The sequence below is a fragment of the Hippocampus comes genome, unplaced genomic scaffold, assembly GCF_001891065.2.
Source record: "Hippocampus comes isolate QL1 unplaced genomic scaffold, H_comes_QL1_v1.1 scaffold388, whole genome shotgun sequence".
Taxonomy (NCBI): Eukaryota; Metazoa; Chordata; class Actinopteri; order Syngnathiformes; family Syngnathidae; genus Hippocampus; species Hippocampus comes.
Genome location: NW_017804840.1, coordinates 97,913 through 112,718, shown reverse-complemented (window position 1 = coordinate 112,718; position 14,806 = coordinate 97,913). Strand labels below are relative to the sequence as shown.

The 14,806-nt window shown below is 41.9% G+C and overlaps 2 protein-coding genes across 6 annotated transcripts in view; both read right to left on the bottom strand.

Annotated features, from left to right (window-relative positions):
* The window catches only part of clmna (calmin a), a 54,615-nt gene extending 50,908 nt beyond the window's left edge, over positions 1–3,707 (bottom strand). Inside the window, exon 1 of the mRNA XM_019870073.1 lies at positions 3,305–3,707. Coding sequence (XP_019725632.1) covers positions 3,305–3,389 — 85 coding nt within the window. The 5' untranslated portion in view covers positions 3,390–3,707. The remainder of the gene's footprint in view (positions 1–3,304) is intronic.
* Positions 3,708–13,504: 9,797 nt separating this feature from the next.
* The window catches only part of syne3 (spectrin repeat containing, nuclear envelope family member 3), a 60,840-nt gene continuing 59,538 nt past the window's right edge, over positions 13,505–14,806 (bottom strand). For all 5 annotated transcript variants that reach the window (XM_019870025.1, XM_019870042.1, XM_019870051.1 and 2 more), the window contains one exon: positions 13,505–13,788. In XM_019870025.1, the coding sequence (XP_019725584.1) occupies positions 13,606–13,788 (183 nt within the window). In that variant the 3' untranslated portion in view covers positions 13,505–13,605. The remainder of the gene's footprint in view (positions 13,789–14,806) is intronic.

The window sequence follows — 14,806 nt, the reverse complement described above, 5'->3', positions numbered from 1 at the left end:
GGTTGCTTGAGTAGTAGCATTCCAACAGAGCCATGTTATCGCATCTCGCCCATCTCCGCTTTGTTCCAGTAGCCCATTTTTCATCAGGGTGCTCTGGTTCCCCAGCACCTGACGCAGACCTTGTTTGGCCGGGCGACGTCTGAGCCGGCATGTCATTCGTCTTATTGTCTCTCATCATTGTATGAGGTCGGCATAGCGTGAAGGATCTTGCCCAAGTCCCCACACTGGATGGTGTTATGTGCTCATTTTTGCCCCAGGCGGGATTTGAACCACCGTCTCCCGTACGCCAAACCGATGCCTTACCAACTGAGCTATCCAGCCGCTATCTATCTATCTATCTATATCTATATATGTATGGAGTTATTTATATATATATAATAAATTGTAATAAATTGTATTTATTAGTAAGTATTTATTCTACAAATATGGTATATTGCTAATGCTTTATTTTACATTGTACTTATATTGAACTGTGTACAGTTCTTTTCTGAAACATTTATTTTGTGCAATGAAACACTTTACTTTTTCTCCCCCCCCCCTCCCCACTCCCCCAATTTTGCTGCTGTAGACTGCAAATTTCCCCAGTGTGGGACAAATAAATCTTATCTTAAGTAAAACGTGTCATCAGCAAAACATTCAATGGCCCCGAATTAAAATACTCGGACTGTGAAAAAGCCTTGCTGTCCACGGTTTGGGCAATAAAACATTTTTTCAAACAACATTGGTTGCCAAAAAGGTTCCCCATTAACACTAACCAACATCTGGTCACCTTTATCAGATAACCAACTCATTGGAGATGGAGTCGTGACAAAAGCTCGCATTGTTGGCTGGCTTATGGCATTACAAATCTGATGTTTGGGTCTGGTATGCAAAAAACTGTAAGCTACCTTTGGGGTACAACCTAGCGGTCTCCCGAAGTTGCTTGTCAATTGACACGAAACCGACAAACATGGCCGCTGTCTCCTGTATCTCCAACGTTCAAATGGCTGAGCTAATCATCCGACGATCCAATGATCCGGCACTACTTAAAATCGTCCGCTACATTTTAGACCCCCTCACGAACCCCGTTTTGTCAAACAAACTGGCTGCTGACGGTGACTTGAAAGCTATATTTCCAAACATTGAGAGGCTGTGTCTAGTTCAAGACCATCTCATTTATGACTCTGTGATCACACTTCAGTCAACCAATCCACTCCCCGTCGATTAACTTCCAAAGGGCAATGTAATTATATAATTGTGATTATATGATTGAGAATCGTGATATTATGTGACCAGCGGTGAGCATGTTTACTGCAACAGACGTTATGGAAATGTGCGCGACTTTAGCCAATCACGGTCCCCCTTCTAACATTGGTTTACAAGTTGAAATAAGCAGAATCTGACAACGAATGAAAGAAGAAGCAGTCGACAGAAAGTAACAGTAACAAATTGACGAAACATACAGCTAAACGCGCAGCTGATGAGCAGCCATAACTTTCGAAGATGAAGCTATTTTATCTCCAGAGCAACGTAGAGGAGCAAGCCATTGTGCGTGGTATGTCGTCGAAAACAAGGCAATGCAAAAAAAACTGTTGAATCATTTGAACAAGTAGCCCCGAAGTGATCAAGCGGAAAGCATGGAAATGCAAGCAGACTTTGCACAGCCGGCCCATGTAAACATTAGCTGGTAGGCACGAACTGTATGCTTGGGTGGTGCATTGCTGTGATGCTTGTCCACCTGATGACCTCCTACCCAGACTTGCTGCCGTGACTCATCATGACTCGTAGATCTCTCTCTCTCTCTCTCTCTCTGTGTGTGTGTATATATATATATATAGATAGATAGATATATAGATATATAGATATATATAGATATACACACACACACACACACACGCACACACACGCACACGCACATCCCTTTGAGGCAATGAGGCACGAGGCAACGAGAGATTGTGTTTGTGCATGTATATGCATGTGTGTGCATGCGTGTGAGTGCAATGCGTGAGAGGGACAAAACAGTGCGTTGTGTGGGATGTGGGAACAGGAACATTCAGCTCAGAGACTGAGCACAGTAAAGCAGAGGGAAATGCACTCCCACTCTCTCTGGCTCATCATGTTACGCAAGAGCCTCTGGGCCATTGCTTTAAAGCACTCGCGGCTCTCCCATCCTTCAACTCTCCCAGCCACTTATCAGATGCTTCAGGACTTTCCAAGAAAGCTGCAAGGACTGGTAACAGTCAGAAAACCTCAGCATCTTTATAAGGCGCAAGAAAAGTTTGTGATCAAAGAAATTAAGAGGTATGAAGACAATGATTCAGCAGGACTCGAAGCTCTTGGTATTATTTTTCGGGCCGAGCAGTGACCACTGAGAGGTCCATATTGTTTTGTTTAAAATATTTTTATAATCATTAAGGCCCGTGCAATGACTCCAGTGACGTCGCTGTTGTTTTGTGGAATTTCGTGTAATTATTTTTATTATTATCCATCCATCCATCCATTTTACGATCCGCTTTATCCTCACAAGGGTCTCGGGGGGTGCTGGAGCCTATCCCAGCTGTCTTCGCGCAGCAGGCAGGGGACAGCCTGAAATGGTTCCGAGCCATTCGCAGGACACACGCTGACAAACAAACATCTGCGTTCACAATCACCCCTAAGGACAATTTAAAGTATTCAATCAACCTACAATGCATGTTTTTGAAATGTGGGAGGAAACTGGAGCACCCATAGAAAACCCACATCGGCACGGGGAGAACATGCAAACTCCACATAGGAATTCTAGGGCGGGATTCGAATGTGTGACTTCTGCAATGTGAGGTGGACATCCTAACCAGTCTATCACCCTGCCACCCCAGATAGATACTTTATTCAGCCCATAAAGTAAAAAATTTTTGTTTGCTATAAAATTGCTGTTGATATAACGTGTTGAAAGGGAAAAACAGACCAAATTAAGGTTTGCAGAAGTAGTTTAAAACCACACTCCCACCCACTTCATCCACATCACACACGCATCCACGTACGTTTTTCTGTACGTGCGTGCGTGTGTGTGTGTGTTGACTACATTATTAGAAACTGATAAACCACATATGGTCGATTGAACCACGAAAATCTATATATTTATACGGTAGCTATTTCTACTAAAAGAAAAAGTTCCACTCGCAAGTACATTTCTGCGAGTGTCCGTAGATTGTTTTATTTGGCCGATTGTACTAAGAAGGTAAAAACACAGCTTCGATATTTATCTCTCCCGCTATAGTAGTGAAATGATTTATCTAGGGCTGATTGTAGTCCGCTGCACAATGAGAAGCTGCCGGATATCTCTTACCTTGGAGGTTTTGCACTCGCATGTCGCTGATGTGCCCGATGAATTCCTCCCTCTCGAACCAGTCATCCCACTCGTGCCCAGCCATCAAGATCAGTGGCAAGTTCCGACACCCAGGAAGGAATACACCGAGAGAAAAGCGAACAGGCGGTCTATTGTCCAGTTAGTCGACAGAGAGCCATTCAATCCTTCATGCACAGGCTGAGATGGCGGAACAATTTTCACTCAGTAAACAGACAATGGTGGCTGAGAGTGAGTGGTCGTGTGTGTTCCCTTATTTTTGCTTCTTGGCAGAGAGGTGGTTGCCAGCTCTCTGTGTGAGTGGGTCCCCATGGAGACGACAGCGTAGTTTGGAAAAGGAAGCTCAAGCTCCAGGTTGGTTTGTTCGAGGAGGGATGATCTCGATCAGAGCGAGTCCCGCCCATCATTCGAAGAACCAGCCCCCCCACAACACCGAAAACCTATTCCAGTAAAACGCAAAGTACACCGACAGTCACTGTGTTGTTGCGTGGAGAAGCTTATCCAATTCATTTTTGTCTTACAGTTCCTTCGGAGGGCCGTTTTGATTCTGAAACTTTATAAATGTGGAATCATCTTCTGATACTATTGCATATAAAGTACACATTTTCTTCAATCAATATTTTGCATTTTATCTTCTTTATAACGTGACAGTTTTTTTCTATCTAGCTAGCTATCTATACCCGGCGTTAGCCATTTTGGTGCCCTGAGCGTAATTGCTTTGTGTTGCCCTGCACAACCCCTCACCAACCCCTAACAGAACCCCGAACAGAAATTAACAATATCTGAGTATTTGTCAGTTTTGCTTTACTAAATAACTTGTCAATATTCATGTTTCAAAAACTTTCACAAAACATAAGATAATAATAATAATTCAGTTTTCATGAAACACTGAGCATAGCACTAAATACTCAAATAAAAATAAATAAATAATGGAAAATAAATAAATAAATAAATGCCACCACTATTAACAAATAAACATGGTTGATCATCTGAAACGTTCACTTGGCCTTGAATTCCTCCTTGAACATATTGTGGCATTGATCATGTATACAGAAATGCAACACAAAATACCCAAGGAGTCTGCAGTGAAATATAGTTTTGAACCATGGTACAAACGTTTTCTAAATTTCGTGATTAAGTCGGACTGTATTTAAAACGCAGGTACATGAAAATGTGAGTGTTCTACCTTTATAGACAAGAACTGATAGGGCACAATAGTGTAATATCTGTTTCTTGTTATTTGTGTATTTGAGGGCTGAGTTAGTTGAGTCAGGGGTGACGTCATGGAGAGGGGAGGACCCAGGTGGGGGGAGAACTGCTCCGGCGGCGGTCTGAGTGTGGAGCGCTTGGGCGTGAGTGGTGGCTATCAGCACTTCCCTTGAACGTGTGTTGATTGCTGCTTTTTTGTTTAATAAAAAGCGAACAGATTGCATTAAGCGACTGCGTGCGTCCTTGATCACGTTGAAGGGCATTACAATATAAATATTATGTACATAATGTGAAAATAGTGAATATGAAAGGGAGAAATCCTCACAGCTTTCAGTTAGTTTTTCTTTCCAAATTACGGTTTGACCAATAGATGTCGCTCTTGCCCTATGAACTTCTCGAAAATGTCGACATAGTCGTTGCATATAAAGATAAGATAAGAAAACCTTTATTAGTCTCGCAATGGAGAAATTCCCAATTCACAGCAGCAAAGTTATGAAAGGAAGACGTAGAACAACAAAATATAGGAGCTGCTGGAACGTCATGATCAAAATGTGCACACGTCTGCTACAAGCTAAGTTTGAAAGCAAACAAGAAGCTGTAGCGTCCATGGACGAAAAAGAGATTGGCTCACATCTCCTGTCCCATGTAAATCCGCTTCAATTCCAAGCGGCGATTCCCAGTTCCACATACGCATCTGCGCTCTGCGCTGACGCTCCTTTCTTCTCATCGTCGGCTCCTCAAGCCTTGCATCCATCCAGCCGCAGCCCGTTCAACAGCACCGATCTCTCCGCTGAACAAAGCGGGGCTGTGAAAATGCTGCCCATTACAGGTGCAAGACACAAGCGCCCCGGAGCTGTCCAGCAACGACAGTCAAATGGCGCCGACAATCCTCCCAATCAAAAACAGTGCTGGCATACCCGTGCTGCCGAGAAGGCGCAACCACCAAGCACCAAGTGTCCTCCTTGATGAATGTCGTGGCCAAAAAATGCTGAAAACAGTCCACATCAGGTCCACACGACATAACAACAAACACAAAGTGACAAAACAAACAGAAAAACAACAAAAAAAGCAAGGCTCATGAGAGCACTTGCCGACGGCTGCCTACTCGGGCGCCATCTTGGACTTCAATAAATAAATTGAAAATAAATAAATAAATAAATATATAAAAACCAATAAATAAATAAATAAATAAATAAACAAATAAAACAACTTTGTCTCCTAACATTCCATTTAATTTTCATCGTGTAATCAATGTGCAGGTCAAAACTTCTCCACAACGGCGTTTTGGATTGTTTTTAGTGAGCTTGTATAACTCAATCGCCACTAGCATTTCCTGAGATGCAGCAGGTTTTTGGATTGTATGAATATAAAGTGCTGTAAATTAAACACCGCCTGTCTGGGGATACAGTACTTTTACTAAAAGAGGACAACACTTAAATGAAATAGCCTATAAAAGTGCTGTAAATGTAACAATTGGGGACACCTCGACTTCAGAAAAAAAAATGAAACACTTGTAAACTTGTCTGCACATATGTTAAAGGCTGAACGCAAAATTCCTCTTCCTCAAACTCTTCATGTGCTCTTTGGTGCTAGATCAGAGCTGAACAATTAACATCTTCCAAGAGTACTTCTTGTTACTTCTTGTCTTTCAAAGCAGTGCTGTGAAATTCTGAACAGGACTGCTCAAAGTTTTCCACCTTTGTGTGGCTCTTCTTCAATCTCAAATGCGAAAGCCCCCTTTGGCCATGCACGGCAAGTGGCGATCGATTCTCTCTGCTGATCAAACTTAGTCATTGCAACCTTCTGAAAGAACACCATTCATCTATCCATCCATGCATCCATGCATCTATCCATTCATTTTCCAATCTGCTTATCCTCGCAAGGGTTGTGGGGCATGCTGGAGCCTATCCCAGCTGTGTGTAGTCGGCGGGGGACACCATGAACCGGTCGCCAGCCAATTGCAGGGCACACACAGATGAACAAACATCCACGCTCACACTCACACTATGTGACAATTTAGAGTGTTCGATTCACCTGCCACGAATGTTTTTGGAATGTGAGAGGAAACCGGAGTACCCAGATAAAACCCACGCAATGTCTCATATTTTGGTTGGTCTTGTAGACTTACTTTATAGAGAGTCCCATTATGTTCGCTGTACTATGAGGTACCTTACATCAAAATATAGTCAACATGCTTTATTCATTTTGGAATGAGGTTAACTGCATCTTCTCACAATGACATTGTGGCAGTGGCGAGGCAGTGAGCACAATTGCACATTGGGTTTTGTAAGCGGAAGAAGAAGCTCACGTTTTTTACGCCTTTTGACAGCCACCTCACAGTGCAGTGCAGCGGCAGGTCACCTGGAAGCTCTTGGTCCAACTCAGTGATGAGATTCCTGAATTGCCTGTGGTTAAGCCCATGTACGGATGTAGTTGACGATTTCCATCACAGGCTTCATGATGTTGTCTAAATGCCCGACTTTTCAAAGTGATCAACTTGTGCTTGCGAAGTTCAGTCCCTTTTGGAAATTTCTGGTCGATGTTAGCGCAGAGTGAGCTGAAGTGGCGTTGAAGACTTGAAGCTTTGAAATGTACTAATGACCCCATTTCCTCCTCCCATGCCTCACGGTCGACTTGGGACCAGTCCGCTGGCTGCCGGTGGATCACAATCGACGTATTTGGCCCCCTGCTTTATAATCTGCGATAATTCTGTTGTCATCTCAATGGTTGCCCCATATGTCAATCAAATAACGGGATTGATGAAAGGCTGACATTGAAGTTCTGCTGCACTTAGCGCTGTTGTTTGCGCTTGATTGGTCACCTGAATGTCAAATTCAGTTGTCATCTAACTGGCTGCCTTGTGTATTAATCAAGTGACGGGATGAATAAAAGACTGATATTTTTTCATGTCACGCCGCGATCGACCAGTACTACCTCCCCGATGGACGTAATGAGCACCCCTGACATAAGGAATGAATGGCAGCGCCACCGCCAAGGTCTTTTCGACGCTTGTCAAGTGAAAGCCCGGGAGCCGAATGGAACCAGCCAAAGAGCCGCATGAGGCTCCCCTGCCCAAATAAAATCTATTATTATGATTATTATTATAATTATTAGTGCCGTTTTCCGAGATATGCTTAACCAGTTTGAGATTGTTTTATCTCAAGGACATTTTGATTTTCTCTCAAATCCCAGAATATGTCCCAGCATGGTAGATGAGTTCTGTTGTGCCTCCAAGAAAACAAACTCTTTCACAAAGCAGAAAAACGTGACTATGGTGTCCCCTTTATTAGTTTTCGTTTAGTTTTTTCTCGGCTACATTCTTGCCCAGGGTAAGTTTAGGCCAGATCCCGCTAAGACTGAGGAAGTGGCTAATTGTCAAGTGGCTTATACAGTGGTACCTCTACTTATGAAATTAATTGGTTCTGGAAGAAATTTCTTTACTAGAACATTTTGTAAGTAGAGATGCGTTTTCCATGCAAATGGCCAAATTCGTTCAATGACCGCCCCCCCCCCCAAAAAAAAATCAGACAAAAATGTTTTCTGAAGCATAAAAATGCATCCAAATTGTAAGAAATACATGTTACAAATTAGATTATTGCACAATAAATCAGAGCTGTGCATAATGTAAAAAACAAAGAATAGCGTAAAGAATAAAAATGATGGTCATTTAACTTTTAAATGCACCCTCATCGTTTTTTTGCCCTCTTTAGTTCATGTTCTCTCTCAGAAGTGGTTTTTGCTGAGCATTTTGTAAAGAACTGAATCCAAGGATGTTTGCTTTTGTCGGCTTTTAACAATCCTTTGAAAATGTCCAAGGCAAACATCAGCATAGTGAGTGATCACCCGACTGGTGAGCACTTTTTCTGGGTGATTCACATTTACGTAAAACCATCGGAAGACTTCCTGGGCGAATGACTATCTATCTACACACATGGATTTACACATACGGTAGAGGTCCCTCTTAGCCAATGGGATGCCAGAATGATGCTTGGTAATAGCCAATGGCAGAGCAGCTATAAGAATGTTGCATTCAGAAAACTGCTACGAGCAGCCCATACTGTATTTTTACCTTTCGTGTCTTGAAATTTCTTTCGTAACAAGAGGCAATATTTTCCTCTTGAGGCGTTTCGTAACTTGAAAATTTCGCATGAAGAGACGTTCATAAGTAGAGGTACCACTGTACCTTGTTCGCGCAAACAGCTCCAGCAGTTCCTGGGGTTTGCAAACTTCCACAGGAGGTTCATCCGTCATGAGACCACTCAACTAACTCATGCCACATGTCAGATCTTGCTTACCGCAGAATTTCCTCAATCTAAGACAACAATTATTACCATAGACTGTAATATATGTATGTGTCAGCAGAAATTAGTTTAGATTTTCACATTCCATGTTTAATAACACCAGCCTCAACTAAATTAGCACATTCAGATATTTTGTAAACATCAGAAATAAGAATAAATATAATTGCGTTACTTTTCCAGCAGCTTCCCCCCATGGATCTGGTTCACTTGTGAATTGAGGCGAATGCTGTGAGGTCCCACCTGTTTTTGTAGAAATTATTATTTATTATTAGGGCCCGAGCAACGACCACTGCCACCTCACTATTGTTTTTTCTAGAAATTATGAGCATTATGAGTGTCATGGTTTTGTTGTCTGTGTTTTTTGTTTTCAGCGCCAGCTGGAGTGGAGGTAGTGCCTTTTCGGCAGGTGCATTTGTGAGCAATCAAGCTTGTCATGTATTTAAGGCAGTGTTTTTCAAACCCTGTGTGCCGCGACACATTGTCAGGTGTCCCGCGGGAAAATATCCAATTTGTATGCCTGTGCGGTCTGTCGCCCAGAAAGTAATCGTGTAGTACCCTCTCATACCCCTAGGGAGCAGCAACAGCTAGCCAATTGCCTTGTGTTTAGCCTACAGATAAGCGAATTTGTGACGCATAAATGCAGGATGACGGCTAAACAATATGAAAGATGATAAAATACTTGTTTTCTTTGTGTTCATTTGATTCCAATTCAAGCTGTTATAACGTCATTCTTCAATGTTAAAAACGGTTATAGTAACAATATAACACGTTAATTGTTACAATAAGCGTTTTTTTTCCGCCCCACATTTTCAGCTAGTGGTGAGCCGCGAGATTTTTTCAATGAAAGAAGTGTGCCTTGGCTCAAAAAAGTTTGAAAAACACTGGTGTAGCCTATACTACTGGAGTCAAATTCTTTTGTGTTCTATATAGTTGGCCAATAAAGATGATTCTGATTCTGGATTCAGTGTAAAATTTTCAATTTTAGAACTACTGATACCCAATTTTATATGGCATTAGAAATAACTAATTCACGCAGTTGCTGTCATCTGGTCTGGAGAGGGGGCGATGTGATGATGACCCAATTAGATGTCGCGCTACGAATTCTGATTGATGTGTGGACATGTTTTGCACCAATTGAGGTGGACAAGATCAGGGGTGGACCACCTCACCGGTGGCGTGGCAATGATGATGTTTTTCCATTGTCCAACAAGTTTTTTTGAGGAGGAGCCAGCTTTCCAAAGGTGTCTTCCTGCATCGTTTTATCTTGTTAAATGGACTTTCATATCATTCTAACTCACATTGGAGAGCACAGTATTGTGTCAAATGTTGCCCACTTGGCATCCATTGCAGCCTGGTCATCCTGGAAGGTGGATTCTCATGTCTGCGGCCCCTTCCCGAGGTTCTTCATTTTTCCCCAGAGGTTCTTTTTTGGTTTGTTTTGTTTTTCCTTGCCCTCCTGGGAGTGAAGATCAGGGGATGTTGCTAATATTTGTCAACTGTGGGCATATGAAGCCCTTTGACACTTTTTGTGATTAAGAGCTATATCAATAAATTAGACTTAAATGTTTGGCTTTCCACTCAGCACGAGACAGTAATTATCATCGTATTATTTATTATATTTCGTGTTTTATTGTATTTTTTGTCTATGCTATTTATTTCCCATTTTCACGGTCTTGTCTTTTTATGTCTCAGTTTTACTTTATGCACAGCACTTGGATCCAGCTATGGTTGTTTTTAAAGTGCCCTATGAATAAAGTTGAGTTGTTACAGCATGTTATATACATTGTGTGTACACACACAAACATAACTTTTCATTTATATTGTGCATTCAAAATAATTATAGCACTGTAACAAAGCGCATTACTGAACATTTAACAGTACAACAGAACATATAACATTTAACAATGAATGCACACATATACTGGAAAGACAGTATATCTATATAGTATACATGCGTATATGTCCGTTCTGCAAATTTACATAAAATTCTTGAGCCATTTTCATTCAAAACGTTTATTTGTCACATGCAGAGTAAAAATACAAGTTAGCACTTAGGAATGAAAATTTTATTAAAATATTGGGTACATGTACACAATTCCAAGAGCGAAACTCGAGAGAAACTCTTCCTGATGGTCAAGGGCGCAATTGTAGCCTTCACCTCTAACATTTTTGTTTAATTTTCTTCCTAATCTTCTGAAGGAACACTCTCCTTCACTTTCTGTGTTCCATGTTTCGTGTGTTTACACACTAAACTGTCAACTAACAGCACAGTGACTACTTATCACCTTAAAAAAGGCAGACTGCTTATATTGAAGACACTTGTGGTGGCCATCATTTTTGTTCAGACCCATTTCATGAACTATTTATACACTACAGTACTGTATCATTATTTTTCTTGCCTTAACGGGGAAGGACCAATGATTGTGTGTGTGTGTGTGTGTGTGTGTGTAAACCGGGAATGCCATCTTTTTAAAAAGAAATAAGAATTGATGCAGTAAATAGTGATGGGTATGATAACTCTTGATCGTTGACAATTCTGTGTGAAGCTGCATGTTGATTAATCACATTTGAAAGCAAAGAATGCAAAACGGCAAATGTACTTGTGACAACCAGCAGAGTTTTTTTGAACAGTTTAGTCGCACACTCTGCAGTGTGAACAAAGCCATTGTTATATAGTGTTTTGGTTTTTTTATGTACATATTGTGACGTTATTAAGAGGTGGATTAGATCACTAAATACCCACTGAAGGCCCAAGTCCAAAACTCACCCCCCATTTGCCTTATGTCCGTAAAATCCAGTTTTGGTATTTCAAAAACCTGGAGTTAATGAAAATACAGGTAGCCTACTTTTTCATAGCACTTCCCCCTGAATCTTAATTTGGCTGAGGCATGATCGGATGAGTTTTGTGTGTACGAAGTTAAATGACTAACTTGCCTCAACCCCATCAAACACACACACACACACACACACACACAAGATAAACTAGAACTCAGGCCCTTAAAACCAATTGACGACAGGGTGAGATGTGGTGATCGCTTTGTTGCACTCTTGTTCATCCCACATGAACATTTCCAGTCTGGGCACACATTTCATCATCTGTAACGTACACAGTAGAAGTTCATAGAATAAGAAATGGCTTGTTGAGAATGTATTACAGGTTCTCAAGGTCATGCTTTGTTTGAGGACCCCTCCCCTTCCCTCGAAAATTAAGCATAAAATGAGATTAAGATAAAAAATAAACTGTATTCCATTTTACGGAATTTCTGTGGTTAATGCTTAACAACTGTCTATTGTTGGCTATGCGTTTCTGGATTTGGCCTTTGGTTGATATGAGTGGGTTAACACAGTATCAATTTTAAAATGTTCATTGAAACACGGTTTCGGATCTCTTGCATTTACAAGTCCTGGCCTTTGCGGCACATGACAACAAAGGGCCACATTCTCTCGTTTGTCTTTTTTTTTTGAAGCACCTGCAATTGCTTAACACTTCAGTTCTGACATATTTCTGACACACCCACCGCACATAAGCAATGAATGAGTGTGGAAACACCAAAGACCAACACAGACTTGCCCGCAAATCCTTCCAACATGTATTTTTTCGTGCTAATTGAGAATTTAATTGAAATCTGTGCAAAAGATGAAGCGCACTTGATATGAATGTCTTTCTGTATGTAAGTGTGTCATGTAGCTTTGAAGGAGAGCATTATTCTGCGTGGAATTAATCCATTAAAAGTATGTTTAAAGTGGAATAAGAAGACTGTGGTTATGACTGAAAGCATGTCTGGAAGTCCATCGATACACTGCTCAGTATGATGAGCTCAACTGCCTTTCCAGAAAACTCATTCACTGCCATTGACAAGTCTACTTGTCAATTACGTTTTTTTTTCCCAGTGGGGATGGGTGGGAGACCGTCTGCTGCTGCGCCACTGGAAATTTCAAATTGAAACAACTTGAGTGATGCAGAACCAACAATAGATGACATTGAGCTACCATTTTAGATCGAAGCATAGTCCACTGTGAGAACTGGCTGCATTTTGTGCAACCTGCATTTTTTCTAATGCTATAAAGAATGAAAAAGGCTGAATCAAACGGTGAAAGAGTGTTGGGAATATAATCATCCATCCATTTTCTGATCTGCTTAATCCTCACGAGGGTCGCGGGGTGTGCTGGAGCCTATTCCAGCTGTCTTTGGGTAGTATGCGGGGGACACCCTGAACTGGTTGCCAGCCAATCGCAGGGCACCAGTCACACTCACAATCACGCCTAAGAACAATTTAGAGTGACAAATGAAGCTGCCACGCATGTTTTTGGAATGTGGGAGGAAACCGGAGTACCGGTACCCAGAGAAAACCCACATAGTCACAGGGCGAACATGCAAACCTCACACAGGTAGGCCAGGGTCTGGAATTGTACCCTGCACCTCCGCACTGAGGCAGACATGCTAACCAGTTGATCACCGTGCCGCCCTACCTATAATCATTGAAGACAATATCCTGTTGGTCTTGAAGATGTCAAAAATGTTCTAAAACGGCTGGAAGTGAATGAGTTCTAAGCATATGGCACGAGTTCTCACAGAGAGAATATGGCCATTAGTGAGGCAATGTTTCGGAACAATATTTCAAGATACAATTAAAATTATGGAGTTGGTGATTGCAAAGCCTCTAATGACGGCTTTCAGAATGTCTTAGTTGTCTCTTCTTCTTCAGATAAAAAGTAGGTGAGTACGTTTGTTGAGAAACAAGAATGTGCGGTAGAAAGCGGGCTGAGTTCCATCTATGTAGGCGGTGGCCCAGAGTAGCGCAGCATAACACTGAAAGATCTTGCGAAGTTATTGGAGATGGAGCAGCTGTTGCCTTCGTCCATGAGGGGCAGGAGAAAGGCCAGCAGCAGGAAAGCCAGGAAGAGGAGCCAGAGAGGAAGAGCCACTCGACACACCCGCTGCAGCAAACCTGGTTTCTGAAAAGAAAAAAAAAAAAAACAGCAGCTAAGAGCAAGGAACATTGATTAATGCGTGTTTGGTGTCTGCATAGTTTAGTGCGTGCTTATCAGTGCTTGCAGAAAAAATGATGCGGTCCTACTCTGGATGCTTTGTAGCTGCCTGCCCTTGGCCTCGAGGACCGGCTCGAGGACCGAAGGTCGGTCCTTGGTCCTTGGCCTTGGCCTTGGGAGTCAATTTCTTGGCCTTGGCCTTGGGAGTCAAGTCCTTGGCCTTGGCCTCGGGTTGCCGGTCCTCGGACACAATGAGGGATGAGAGCCTCGAATCCCTTGTCCACAGGTATAAAGTGGTACGTAAACACCACGAAGGAATCAAATAAATTCCATCCAGTAAAACGCATATTGATGGATTAATCTGGCGCTTTAAAAGGGGCGGGTCTGCCACTGACAGGCGACAGTAAGCGCAACGAATAAAGAGCGGCATCACAGTTAGTTTCAATCACGGTTTGTTCCGTTCGCGATCGGCAGTTTAAATAGCGTGTAAAGTCTTTCTGTAACCGTGGTGTCTTTTATGTAGTTATTTTTGCACAGTCGTCACGTTTCTGCGGTGGCACTAATGTTTGTTTGAACCAAGTAATTTGCGTTACAGCTGGAGTCAATAATGCCGGCACTTCACTTTCGGGTTTGGCCGTTGGGATTTGGAGTCCTTTTGCTCGATTCCAGTTATGTTTTTGGTGATTGCTTTCTCATGTTTGGAATAATGAATATTGATAATACATAGTTTAAAATCATGGTTGATTTATTATTTTTTATTATTATTGTTAAGTTGAAGGTATTAAATTAATTAATGTAGTATTAGTGGGAGTGGTAATAATAGTAGTACTCAGAGAATGTTTAGAGATCAGCCATCTCGTTACCTCTGCCTCCCGCGTCCGAGACGCAAAATTAACCCACAGGACGCACAGTTCCAAACAATGTGCGTTTTTGGGACGCAAGGAAATTTCTCAGTCAAAACAAACAAACAAACAAAAAAAAAAAA